The following is a 14,698-nucleotide window of genomic DNA, read 5'->3' on the forward strand; positions in this document are numbered from 1 at the left end:
TAACAATCTACTTACATTGTTTCCAGGGACTGATACTTACAAAAGTTCCAGTTTACCAATTTGCTTGTGTGTAGTCTTCTCTGTCAGTGTACTGGCTAGGACTCTCCATAAGGATCTTTCAGTGACCTGTACATGTGCATCATATACATTGCTGTATATGACAACGTAATCAGCTCATTTTAACTGTAAGGGGGTTCAAGCCCCCAGGACACCAACCCACCGCTCACTTTAGCTAGGAGATGCCAAGTAGCACATTGTGCTGTTCGCTCACAGCAAGGGAGGACTGAATCTAATCAGCCCTCTTCAATAGGCTCCTATTCAGGTTAATTCAAGAGGATTGGATGATTTCTGTTGTCCAGCCCAATACAGCACCAGGCACCAGCTGGATGCAGGTTCTATAATGTGGGCGTGATTTGCTATAAGAGTGGACTATCCAAAAGTAGACAGAAAGACTTTGTAAACATGGCCTTATCTATGTGTAGTTTGTATGTTCTCTCCGTGTTTGCGTGGGTTTCCTCTGGGTGCTCCGGTTTCCTCCCACACTCCAAAAACATACTGGTAGGTTAATTGGCTGCTATTAAATTGCCCTTAGTCTCGCTCTGTCTGTGTATGTTAGGGAATTTAGACTGTAAGTTCCAATGGGGCAGGGACTGATGTGAGTGAGTTCTCTGTACAGCGCTACGGAATTAGTGGCGCTATATAAATATCTGATGATGATTATGATGTTGAGAGGTTACACTACAATTAGAGTAGCAGACGTTAAAATCCAAGTTTTCTTTAATAAACAGGGTAGATTAATTTTCGAAAATGTGTTACGATCACTACCCCTCAAATTATGGAGATTTTTAAGATTTCTTACATTATATTTTCGCAGACTTCCAGTATTTCTTCTGCTGCAATGTCTGACCCAAAATCCGTTTGTGTGTGTTTGGATGAAGTGGTCTCCAACTGCGCTGGCAGCCAGGACACTCCTCTGCTTAACGGACATTTAAAGAAAGTTGACAACACCCTCACGGAAGCCCAGCGCTTCTCCTCATTGCCGAGAAGACCAGCTGTGAATATCGAATTCAAGGATCTCTCGTTTTCTATCCCTGAGGGACCATGGTGGAAAAAGAAAGGTAACTAACTTGTCATACTGAATAATGATCTTTAAAAAAAAATATATTTTTATTTTTTGCAAAGCTCTTTCTACTTGCTAGTGCAAGGGTACGCCTTTTCTTATATGACATCCTTTTGACGTGATAGGTGGGTAATTAAATGTTGCTGAAGCATTAGGCACCCATATCATTAAGCTCTCATTAATGCTCACTGTAAATACATAACCGTGATCAGCACAAGCCTCCAGTCGGCTCAGAGGTTGCAAGGTCTCAAAAAAGGGTGAGAGAGTCCTCCCCTTCGAGACGACTCTCTAGTTCTAAGAGCTGAAGAGTCATCTTTTAAAGCCTGCAGCCTCTAATGCAAGCTATTTATATACGCCATCCTAATGCTATTACATTGCAAACTTTAGATTTTATTTGCGTGTGGCATCCTTACAACAATCGAACATAAAATATTGAGACAAATAAGGTCACGCATTTCTAACCAGGCCACAACACTCATCTGTCTGCTGGAAATTGTCACTAGCCTGGGAAAATCAGGACTATTGGGAATCATGGTGTAGTGCAGGCCAGGATAAAATTTATTTTTTTAGATAGAAAAAATATAAGCCTGAGCTCAGATAATTCCATACTATCCAGGACACCGGCTGCATGGCAATATAAATCATATAAATCATACTTGTCTACTTCCCCAGACATCCAAGAAGACTGTCACAGCAGGGGTCGGGGCCACTGTGATGCACTTGACACCTGACCTCTCCTCCAGGGGGTTTTGATGTTGGGAAGTATGATATAAATGCCTTATATGTTGTGACGCTGACACCCTGCAGATGACGGACATAAACAACTTCGTGCTTGGAAAAACTGTGCTTTTTATTGCTCACGTTAAAAATAGCACAGCAGACTTTTGTGAGGATGACACCTGGCGATCTTTGCTCTAGCTAGACACAGTTCAGGTGCCTAGTCACTGGTCAACTAGCTGGCATTGGTCGCCCCACCCACAAGAACAGACAGTGTTTTATCCTCCATCCAAGCACTACAAACCAGTCACAGAAAACAAAAAAAAATCATACCCATGTGGTGCACCTGTTAGTTTGTGCAAGAGAAACTCAGAGGGAACTTAATCGTGTCTGCAGCCTGTTCCTGCAGAATCCTTGGGTTTTTACCTACCTCGCTGTAGGAGAGTTTTAGCAAATAAGCCTCTTTGTCACAATGGATACAAGGTATCTTTATTGCAAATGTGTTTGTATCTAGTAATTAGGGAGTATGAGGTATTAGCTCATATTTTGACCAAAACATTTAAGCTTGCAGCTCAAATCAAGGGTCCTCATGTTTGTAAGTCCCACACTAACATTTTATAGAACTATGTTTTGGCCAAACCGAAAAAGCTCCTTTTTTGTTGATGAATGTGTATTAATGTTATAAACAATTCCTGCGACCCCACTCATCTTAACATTGTTCTGACGCAGAATGCACAACAGTCATTGGAGTTTATTTAATACAATGTTGATATGTACACATAGTTGCGGTAGCTCCTAGCAACCAAAGTTTACTTTAATTTTCCATGCTGAATTAAAAATGATTGCTAAATTCTGATTATTTGGTGTGGGTACAGCAGCCCTGTGCAGTCTGTGGCGTTTGCAGATTTTTGCCAGATATATCACCACCTTAGGCAAAACACAGCCTGAAATGTGAATTATCTCAACATGTAACTATTGTTCCTTTATCCTCCTCATCATTTGCATGCTGACAAAATAAATAAAAACTAGAGAAACCCGGCAGTAACCAAATTAAATTAAACTGAAATGTGATGACTAAATTACTTTATTAACAGAATGCAATAACTTTTTTACATGTTAACAATGGCCTATAATGAATAAATAACTATATTATAAATCACTACATTAAAGGAACTAAAGAATTCCTTTATAACCTACACTATATGAATAAGTTGCTAAGCATGGTCAACTTTAGTTTTGATAGATGCTTCTGTTTTCACTCGAGATAATGCAACTTAAAGCAGTCCATGTGTAAACCCCGTTTCTGGTAACCACAGGCCAACCTTTTGAAGGGTTTGTCCTTGACTCTTGTTTATTGTCATAACGATTGCGATAATTACGGGGACTTGCCGTTGTTTAAGTAAGAAAGGGAAAGAAGTGTTGCTTGGTAGTAGATCAATGTGTTGTCCTTCAGCCTCCCCAATTAGTGACTAATAGCACATCAGTCCGTGATTGAGGTCCCTGGAATACGCGCTGATATATGTGGCTGCAAATAACTCAGATTCCAGACCACCCAGCAGGTCACATGTTCCAGATCACCCAGCAGGGCTGCAAATAACTGTCACATGTTCCAGGTCACCCAGCAGGTGCACAGTGAGAGTTCACTAGCTGTCACAGTTTCCAGACCACCCAGCAGATCACATGTTCCAGGTCACCCAGCAGGTGCACAGTAAGAGTTCACTGTCACAGTTTCCAGACCACCCAGCAGGTTACATGTTCCAGGTCACCCAGCAGGTGCACAGTGAGAGTTCACTAACTGTCACAGTTTCCAGAGCAACCAACAGTCACATTTTTCAGTAGACACTGGTAATGCACTGTTGTAAGTGGTTAGCGGCCGGACGTTTTGCGAAATTACTCTGAAACGATGCACCCGATTACAGCACCAATATTTTTTCTGCAAATCTACAGACCAAGACCTTTAATTTGGTATATTAAGTGCAATGTTCAGAGAACGGCATCATAGAAATAAGTCACTTATAAAAGTTGTACTTAAGCAATTAATATATATAGCTAATTTAGGGCAGAGAAGCAATATTGTCCTGCACATCGGGCTTGCTGTAGTTACATTTTGCCGTGTCAGTGCATTCCTTTCCTCCAGAACAATTCCTTCACTTACAATGGAACATGAGACAAAGGAATGATCAGGCTTCCACTCCTATCCTTTTGCTGCACAAACACAAAGACCACTGGCTGCAAGTCAAAACATTGCATTTAAGTAGATGTCTGATTGTAGGTGCAATGGAAAATTTTCAGTAACAGACTGATTGGAGCAGAACATTTGACCTGTGTTTCAGTTGTCACCTGTCTGGATGCAGCAGTGTTGTAGGACATGTTATATCAAGGAGCACCAAACTGACTCCTTTTTGGCAGTGTGATAAAAGTCTATTTCTGCTACACATATCCTGTGCTGACTCTTTGACCGACATTAAAATGGGTTTATTAAGACCAAGTTGTTGCTTTTGGAAAATGAATGGGGAAAGCAGGTACACGCTATTATCATGCATTAAAAAAAAAATCAGATTGCCTTGTATGGTTTTCTTTAGTCAATGTCTGATCAAGCTGTTTTGTGGGCAAAATGGGTACCCCTACTCCAGCACCCTCACCTCCTTTAACTGAGCTCCATTACCATTTTACCGGTCCCACTATTACTACGTAATGTATGGTTTTAGGTACACCATACATGGTCTGAAGCCATGTGACTAATATTTAAGAGAGATCCCGTTGCTTGGTGGCTATTGTACAATTAGGGGCGGTGAGAAGGGTGCGCAGGTTGTGGCATTAATTGTGGAGCACCATCCGCCCATACAACGCCACAGCTGTGGCCGGGAAAAGTGAGCATGTAAAGGGACCTGCCTGTTCTCGAGTGGTCCACCTGCCAATCACTCCTTCAGCAACAGTTGCACACACACCACTTCGGTCCAGGAGAATAGCAGCAACAATTAGTCAGGGGAAACGACACTGTGGGGAGAAAGAGAGAGAGTCCAAAGTGATGGGTGGGAGCAGAGAAACTGCTCTACTCCTGTTGCCGACACCTCGATTTTGATCTGGACCAGGGTGCGGAGCTGCAGAAATTTGTGACAGGGAAGACTCCTACCCGAATATCTTATTCACCAATGGTGAGGGCCTCACCAAGAGAGAAATGGAACGGGGGGCACAATCACTGTCTCCTCATCATGGTTGTCTGAGACTCCCAAAATACAGCAACACTCCCACAAGGCTGTCCACCCTTGCTAATGTTTACCACCCACTCTAACTACAAGAGCAGCGCCTTGGTCCTATCAACACTCTAGGTGACCGGAATGCTGCACAATGACAGTAGATAATGCGGAACAGGCTCTTAAGCCTGAATTTAACATGTCCCCAGTTAGACACTAAGCCCAACTTGGATGCCAAGCAGTCTTTATGAATATATATTGTGCCCAAACTGATTTATAAATGGGCTTACAATAAACTAATGGGACCCATGGTCCTTGTGCCCGACTAACTGCTGCACAGGCCTAGTGCCTGGAAATATGCCCACGGCCACGGACCTTGTGCCCGAAGGTGAAAGAGAGGGGCAGGTGCAGGCCTGTGAGAGGGGTCCCCGGGGGCCCTACCTGCCTCTGGCAGTCTCCAACCATTCCCCTGCCGTCTTCTGAGTTGACCTGCAGGCTGTCACCATCCTCAAAGCTCAGCCATTGTCTTCTCTCTTGACTTGGCGATCTCCGCTGGTCCCAACTGCTGATCTTCAGTCTGGAGCTCCTCGTCGGTCTCTCTCCGTCATCGATCTGCCAGTGTCTGTCGCAACGGCTGAATATAAGCCGCCGCGAGTACGCAGGGCAATGACGCGGCGAGCTCGGATTGGTTCCCCACTGCGACCACTCATTGGACCACAACGAATCTTCATAGATTTGCTTGGCCGAGGGCCAGAAGACAAGGAATACATACCGGCATCCTGGCAATTAGGTAAGTCCACTGCTGGGCACCTCTTCACAATTACACCGACTAATCGTTTTCTAGATCCCCTTACAATACACCAAAGTATTTCTGGATTATAGGTATCTCTAAAATTGACTTTTGTTTGGCACCGACCGTTCGTAATCTTTTGAAAAGCAAATTACAGGTTGGTACTGAAGGTTAAGTCAGCTGCTGGCTGATTCTTGCTTCACCGGCTAATCTCGCTAAGTATAGTATTCTTCCCAATGATTAGAGCCTGCAGCCTATACAATAGGAGAGATGAATCAGAGACATAGATGTTTTACATTCCCAATGTGCTACCTCTCAGGAATGCACTGACACAACTCTTAGCCGCACATGTGTATATATATGTCTATTGGCTCACACGTGCTGGAAATCATAGAGTTGTTTTTTATTTTATTTTAACGTGAGTCATGAATAGATATGACTGAAGTGATGAAATTTCACATGAATCTAATTTGTATTTTTAAATTAGCATTTTGTGTAATTAGTAGTCTATGAATAGAACTTGGGTGGTGAGGGTTAATTACTTCTGCTGAGTTGTGTGGTTGCCTTAAGCCAATATTGTGAACATTTATTTTTATTATTATTATTACCATTTATTTATATAGCGCCACCAATTCCGCAGCGCTGTACAGAGAACTCACTCACATCAGTCCCTGCTTTGGGGCTTACAGTCTAAATTCCCTAACATACAGACAGACACACAGACAGACAGACAGACACAGTCTACGGTCAATTTTGTTAGCAGCCAATTAACCTGCCAGTATGTTTTTGGAGTGTGGGAGGAAACCGGAGCACCCAGAGGAAACCCACGCAAACACGGGGAGAACATACAAACTCCTTACAGAGATAAGGCCATGGTCTGGAATTGAACTCATGACCCCAGTGCTGTGAGGCAGAAGTGCTAACCACTGAGCCACCGCGCTGCCCGCTTACAGGTAGACATGAACTAGATTAGCAAATCCATTCAGCAGAATGTTTGCTTCGTTCTATATGACACAGAATTTCACAGGATGTACCTGCAGAAAAACATCTCTCCCTTGGGGTGCCACGTTCTACGCGTTTCGCAAGATTAATTACTATATTTCTTCATAAAAAGTGTCCTAAATGAACAAAGCAGTCATATACACCGTTTCCATTGGTGGATTGGGTGACGTCAAAGATTCATTTAAACCCAATTGCTTTTCACCCCTATCATCTATATTTACATTTCTTTACAATTCTTGTCATAAAATGTTTATCAGAAACTGATTAGAAATCTTTTTTTTATAATACATCATTTTTAAAATAATACGCCATCTCAATTTACAAAGCAGGTGTTAATTAGTATGACGGCATAAAGGTCTTGCTTTTAGCACCATCGACATTTCATTCATACAAATTTCAGAGACGTTTCAATTTCATATGCTGTATATTCACATGCAATCAAAGACAAAAGAAGACCAAATTAAAACATAATTATACACTGCAATACAAAGGCAGGTGTTAATTAATACCAGACAGTGTTCTGTTTAATAGTCAAGGCGTGAGCAGCTTTAGAAAGTTTTCTGCAAGTAGCGCTCTTGTGAATTTCAGTATCTAATGTTATTCTGTATGCGTTATGTAATACTCAGTATCATTTCTTCTTATGTATGTATGTCTGCACAGTACCACTTCTCTTTTTCTGTATGTATTTATATATATATATGTATGTATGTGAGCCTCATACCTAACCTTCAATTTCTCATAACTTCCTGCTTTTACTTTTCAATTTACTCAACTGCAGATTGTTAGTGACTAACATCTCTAGTACATGGTTTCCCAATGTTTCCTACTGCAAAGGGGTGCAATACATACAGGACACGTACTGCAAGCTGTACACCCTTACTGCACAGCTCTATGCTTACATTCAGGGGCGCACGCAGGGTGGGTTTCTGGTTCTCCAGAAACCCCTCCCCGCCACAAACGAAAGGGCGCTAAACACTGCCCCTACCAGCAGCACTGTACTGTACAGCAGCCGCGGCGCTGTCAAAGAAGCGTCCGCGGCAGTGCTGTATTGTACTATACATTGTACTATATGTATTGTACTACTGTATTGTACAATAGAGCACTGCCGCGGACGCTTCTTTGACAGCACCGCGGCTGCTGTACAGTACAGCATCGCCAAAGTGGAGCTGCTGCGCATGCGCGGCTGCATGCGTGGCCGCATGCGCAGCAGCTTTCTCTCTAGATTTTTTTTTTGGGGGGGGAGCAAACCCCCCCTTAAAAATCCTGCGTTTGCCCGTGACACTGTATGCTAAAGTTGGGCTAGAATCCCCCCGCTCCCTCTCACAACTCTAAATCAAGTTGTACATTTTCCCACACTCCCTCCCTCCACCCTCTGCCGTCTTTCCCCCCTGTTTTTTCATGGTGCAAATTCGACACCAGGCGTTCGTGTTACCTCCTAACCTTAAATCAGCCCCTCATTGCACAGTACACCTCCTCTTACTCCATCATCATTATATATTTATACAGCGCCACTAATTCCGCAGCGCTGTACAGAGAACTCACTCACATCAGTCCCTGCCCCATTGGAGCTCTGTATATTGAATGCAATTCTTACAGAATTTTCAGATGCGACTCCATTTGAATGCGATCGGAACTACGCTCCATTTCCGCGCTCTTTTTTTTAAGACGCAAATTGCATCTCTCAACCCGGGCTGTTTGTGAGCTTTATTGCTCAGTGCTGTCAATGGATTGTAGGAAATAATTTTAATAAATCCTAAAGCTTTCCCTGTATGCTGGGCTGCGGTAATCTCATTCCAAGATAATCTCATTTCAAGACCGTTCGCCATTTGCTGATATTCCTATTTCTATAGCGCCTTTCTCATCGTGTACATAACACAACAAGCTGTGGAAACTTGCTTAGATAATGGCGCATATTGTCAGGTGGGATAAGAGACCGCTGTAGGGATGTTCTGCGGCTCTAAGGCAGAGCTTTGTCAATCTGCATTTTACAGAAAACGTCTAAAGGATGCAAGATAAACACGTTGTATTAGCAGACAGGAATCCATTATCTCCGCTATTACATTGCACAGAAGTGGAAATAATAAGTTGATCCCGTATAAAGGGACAGTTTGTAGCATAAAAAATGACATATAAGTAAACTTTTCATTCCCTTGTCTGTTTTGAAACAGCACAGTATCTGCAAATCGTTCTTCAAGTCTACAATGGCCATAATAGTCTTCTATATGCAAACGGCTACTATATTGTTGGAGTTTAGGTGGAGAAATTGTGTTTGTATGTGTTTGAATGCATCTACCTACGCAAGAGTTACATTCCACATTCTCAGTTGTGTGTGGGATTGTTGATTGAGGTGGGAGCAATGTTACTTTCTTTCTTACTTTGACTCTTACACAATAGTTTTTCCAGAAGTCTATATTCTGTGTATGATTGATCATTTGTTATGTTTAGAAATGTGAGGCTGTAAGGTCTGTATTTCAATCTCTTCTTGTCACTAGGCTCTGTAGCCTGTTCTCACTCACAGAACTACCAGTCCCATCATGCCTTGCTCAAATACCTGGATTTTCTCTGCTCATCACTTAATGCAGGTATCAATTAGGCTAACGAGGTGAGCAGACAACAGCTACTGCTTATTGGAAGAAACTGGAGTTGTCAGAGCTCAGGAGCTGGTAAGAGACATATGTATTAGAGATCCTCAGTGAAATAGTACCAGGGTTTAGTCTCCCCCTGAATCTTTCCATCCTTATCATTCAGTTCAACACAATGCGTCTCCGAAACAGTCTCCCAGAGACAATCCAAAGAGGCCTGAAATCCAGGGCCGGATTAACCCGAGGTCTAACTGGGCTACAGCCCAGGGGCCTCGGGCATTCAGGGGGCCCTTGAAAGTGCTCAGCAGCATTGTTGATCGGTCGGGGGCCGGGGGCGCCCCCGGTCCGATCAATGCTGTTGAGCACTTTCACTGCAGTCCTTCCCAGGTGCGCTATAGTCTCCTTACTGAGGAGATCTCGTGAGTCTCACCTTCACAAGATCTCCTCAGTAAGGAGCGTAGAGCGTGCCGGGGAAGGACTGCAATGCCAGGAGAAGTAGGTAAGTGCCTTGGGGGCTGGGAGCGCTCGGCTCACAGGGGGGGGGGGCCTCACCGGGGAGGGGGGGGGGGCAGCTCGGATCACTGGGGAGGCCTCACCGGGGGGCGGCTCGGATCACAGGAGGAGCCTCTCAGGGGGGGGGGGGGTGGCCCTCACGGAGGAATGGAGGCCCCCTTAGCCCAGGGGCCTCCATTCCCTTAATCCGGCCCTACTGAAATCTCTGCTCACTTTTCCTCGTACCCCACAGCGGTGCGCAGAAAAATGAGCGGAGATTATTTACCGTAAAATAAGCGCCAATGTGCACGGCCGGACACCGCGGTGATGGAAAAAGTTAAAGATTAAATCAGTGAAGTGGGTAATTTTACAGTAAGATTAATTAGTGACATTCTTCTACTTCTACAATACACATTTCCTTCTGGACACAAAATGCTACATATAATGTTTTATGGAGCAGCTCCCAAATATGGAAAGAAGACTTTATATCCGCTAGGTAGACAAATTGGCACATTTGCACATAATAAAGGCGCTGAATCTGTTTAATTTAAAAGGAATAGTACAGCTTGAGGTTCTTTGTACCATACATATAATATATTTTCTTGTTTAGTTCTACTGTAAGTGGTTCACAGTGCATGCACTGGGCAGCACGGTGGCTCAGTGGTTAGCACTTCTGCCTCACAGTACTGGGGTTATGAGTTTAATTCCCGACCGTGGCCTTATCTGTGAGGAGTTTGTATGTTCTCCCCATGTTTGCCTGGGTTTCCTCCGGGTGTTCCAGTTTCCTCCCACACTCCAAAAACATACTGGTAGGTTAATTGGCTGCTAACAAATTGACTCTAGTCTGTCTGTGTGTGTGTGTTAGGGAATTTAGGCTGTAAGCTCCAATGGGGCAGGGACTGATGTGAATGAGTTCTCTGTACAGCGCTGTGGAATTAGTGGTGCTATATAAATAACTGATGATGATGCACTGACCCTCGTACATGCTCAACAGATCAGAGTGGGGGCACCGTAGTGGTTCAGGGTGCTGTCTACGGACCTGATTCATTAACTAACTCAAAATCCGCCGGAACCTCTGGTGATGAATACGGGTCTAGATGCGCTCTGCTCTAACAGACAATACACTGATACGTTCAATACATATGTGGAATATAAAGTCACAAAAGAATGCACAAGGAAAAAAAAACTATTCGATGATTGTCACCTGCTAATAATTTAGTCATTAATGATAAAAACCTATAAATATAAAAATGTGTTTATTTTTTTTTATCTCCCCCTCCCATAAAATACATTTATTAGGATATTACATACTTACCAACTTTACAATGTTGGTATCCGGGAGCCTGTGGGGGAGGTGGGCATCATGGGGGGCGGGCCTCCAAAATCTGCGTCATTTTGGACCCCCTCCCCCGTGACGTCACATGTCATGTCATTTGACAGCGGGGGCGGGGCCAAACACCAGGAATCGCGGCGTTTGTGACCTAATTCTGCCCACTTCACTCGGAAGTGGGCAGATCCGGGATTTTGCCACACTCGCCCAGGAGTCCGGGACACTATCGCAAAATGCGGGAGTCTCCCGGACATTCCGGGAGAGTTGGCAAGTATGGGATATTATTAATGTCTGCTGTACAAAAAATGCTTTTGTACAGTTGCTCCTGATTACAATCACATGTTCTAGAATGCAAACGTGACCGTCGTCCCTAGTCATCGGCACTTATACCCGACCTGTAGCTGGTGCAAGTGATACGACAGAAAAACGGGTATTAACTACATGCCTACGCCCAACGCACTCCCCGTTCTGCCCAATATCATGTCTGTCGTAAGGGTCCTTTGCACTGGAAGATGAATTGGACCTTGCTGCGTTCTCTGGCGTACAGTCCGGTTCTGGGTGATTTTGCACAAAATACAAGACGTATCAGCAGTACGTGCCTCAATGAATCAAGCCCAACATGAGGTTCTGTATTCTGAAATAAAACTGGCCAGTATCATTCCTAATAATATTTCCTAAAACTAAAGGCAGATAAATAAGTGTGTTTACATGAAATATCTATTTATGAACTGCGTACGTCTTCTTTTCCAAACATTTTCTTTTAAATGCAAAAAAGAATAACGATCACTATGCGGCATTCTGTGAATGTCTGTTTTGTACGTCTGTACAGGTTTGATGTATTTACTGTCTTGGTTTTATAAAACATAGGGGTTTACCTTGGTCTAAGCCTCTCCTTAATTTCCCAGTAGAGATTGTGTAAAGTTGTGAGACATGACACTAGTCAGGTTTATCAGGCAATTAAACCCTCTAATCCTGATCATTCTGAAATACAGAGCTGGTCTGTAGGATTAACTCAGATCAAATACATAGTGGCACATTATTATACTGGATCATACATTTCTATGCATACATGTGCTGAGATTTATGGCACTCACAAATGTAATATTTGCGTATACTCATAAAGACATTAATTCAATTAATATCCCATTGCAGCTACCGGTGATGACTTTGGGATTTGTACTATACACCATAGATTCACTCTAACAATTAGCTGAACCCTCTGCGACTCCTTTATCTCTTGTGATTCTTGTTACAATGCAGCACATTAACGGTCTATACCTGAAGCTACAGCATAGAGTCCTGAAGACAAATAACACAGTATATTAGACAGGAGGGAATTCAATTGTCCACGGAGTGCATCCGGAACGGATGGCCACTGAGTGCATCTGGAACGGATGTCCGCGGAGTGCTTCAGGAACGGTTCTGGGGGCACTTCAGGTGATGTAACATAACGGATTTCTCCTTGCACCCTATAGAGGTGAAATCCATGATGTTGGGGTACCGTAGTACCTGAAAATGGAACACTGCGGCTAATTGAATCTGTAGTAACCCCCATGGCTATGTTTTTTGCACCCAGTTACGGTGATAAAAACGTTGCTTATATTTGTTCCCATCTTTAGGAGTTGCCCATAGTTGCCAACCTTTAACGATTGGCCTCCAGGAGCCTCTATGTAGAGGTGGGTCGTGAGGGGGCAGGGCTCCGTGAAGCGTGTCCTTTTGACCCTGCCCCCCTGTAACGTAATTTTAGCACGGGGGTGGGCCAAAATGATGCGATTCCCTGGAGGCTTCAAATCTGCCCACTTCACTAGGAAGTGAGCAGATGCGGGAGAATTGTCAGCTCTCCCGGGAGTCCGGCAGACCTACCCGGAATTCGGGAGTCTCCCGGGCATTCCGTGAGAGTTTGCAAGTATGGAGTTGCCCAACATGCTCAAAAATCATCCTCTCAATTTCGACATTGGATTTGTTTTCCAGCTATACATGCTATATCAATGTGTGTACAGGCAGCATGCAAGGTAGGGCTGGCAAATATTAGCCTGGGGGGCAGCTCAGCAGCCTATTAGGAACAATTTAAAGGAAAAGAAATGCAGGTGGGCCAGTAACCCAGCCCAAGGTAGCCCACTATGGGACCAGCCCTGACCCCCAGCCTGCCCTTGGCAGCATGGGACTATTAGGTTAAGGTTGGGGATAGCATTTTGTTTTATATGACCTTTATTTTACTTGGGCATAGAGACTCCTAATATTTCTTTGGTTTTCATTTGACTCATAAGAGGCTGAGATACAGGGTAGATTTATCGGACATTCTAAAAAGGAAAACTGAAGGTGTTGCCCATAGCAACCACAGTCTAGTTATCATTCATCTAATACATTCTAGAACATGGTAGCTAGAATCTGATTGGTTGCTATGGGCAACAACTTTTCCTTTTTAGAAGGCCTGATAAAGCTACCCTGCAATCACATCTATGGAACATGCTGCTTGGAATCCATTATAATGTAGTCTATTCATGCGCCCCCCCCCCCCCCCGTCCGTCCGTCCTGATGGGACCAAGACAAAGGCCCGTTTTGCCTTCTTATTAAAACAGCCTTATATTAACTTACCATAGTGAATACTTTAGAGGACCGAGCTGTGACAATCACGGTTTCGTCTGTGAGGATAACAATAAATATCACACAGATTTAGTCAGAAAAAAAAGTGTTGGACAAGCTTTTAGCCGCAAGGCATGAAAAAAAGAGAAAATGGTTATCACTCGGGCCCACTGTGAAGACACAGGGAGATAATGCAAAATGTCACCTTGTAAAAGCCTCTTCCAGAACATCCTTCATGTTTTATGCTGGCGAGTATTGCACTGAAGATAATCTGTATTAATTATTAAAAATGCTGAACAAATTTGCTGATCCTTCTAAATGGAAGGATTTGTTTAGCTATTCTCCCGGCTTTGCTAAAAAGCGTTTGCGGTTTCCTGTGTGTTTTGACATTTAATAGCGTTGGTATGCTATCCAATGCGTTGAAGTGCAAAAACACACCGTCACGGAACAAGTAGCGTTCAAAATTACCGCAGGGGAACGCAACGCAGGTAGAGACACCAACTGGTATATTAACACAGTCAGACCCATTTATATGCATTGTACAAATGATAAAAACAATTATAGAAATTGTTAGTGGGTATGTACCCTATCGGGATGGAGATGGGTCTGATGAAAGAGACTAGGGCAGTAGGTTTTGGAGGAAGCAAATGCTTGGAATTAATTCATTGTAATTTTTCTTACTGCCTAATTAGTCAATGCCACTTTCTTGGAAGATCTAATTATAATTAAAGTGACATTATTTGTCTTTTTTAACTCCTACCGCTCCGGACCAGTATCTTTCAGCTGCCATTGATATTATTTATTTATAAATACCAACAATAAGTGATTTTACTGCAGCGATTGGGGCTCTAATAATGACTCTGCCCGGGTAATGTAATAGACTGCACT

General features: G+C 43.4%; 1 protein-coding gene across 1 annotated transcript in view; it reads left to right on the forward strand.

The window, feature by feature from the left end:
* The window catches only part of ABCG1 (ATP binding cassette subfamily G member 1), a 77,248-nt gene that overhangs the window by 15,686 nt on the left and 46,864 nt on the right, over window positions 1-14,698 (forward strand). Inside the window, exon 2 of the mRNA XM_075197300.1 lies at window positions 875-1,118. Within this exon, the coding sequence (XP_075053401.1) occupies window positions 875-1,118 (244 nt within the window). The remainder of the gene's footprint in view (window positions 1-874; window positions 1,119-14,698) is intronic.

Source organism: Mixophyes fleayi, chromosome 2 (genome assembly GCF_038048845.1).
Source record: "Mixophyes fleayi isolate aMixFle1 chromosome 2, aMixFle1.hap1, whole genome shotgun sequence".
Taxonomy (NCBI): Eukaryota; Metazoa; Chordata; class Amphibia; order Anura; family Limnodynastidae; genus Mixophyes; species Mixophyes fleayi.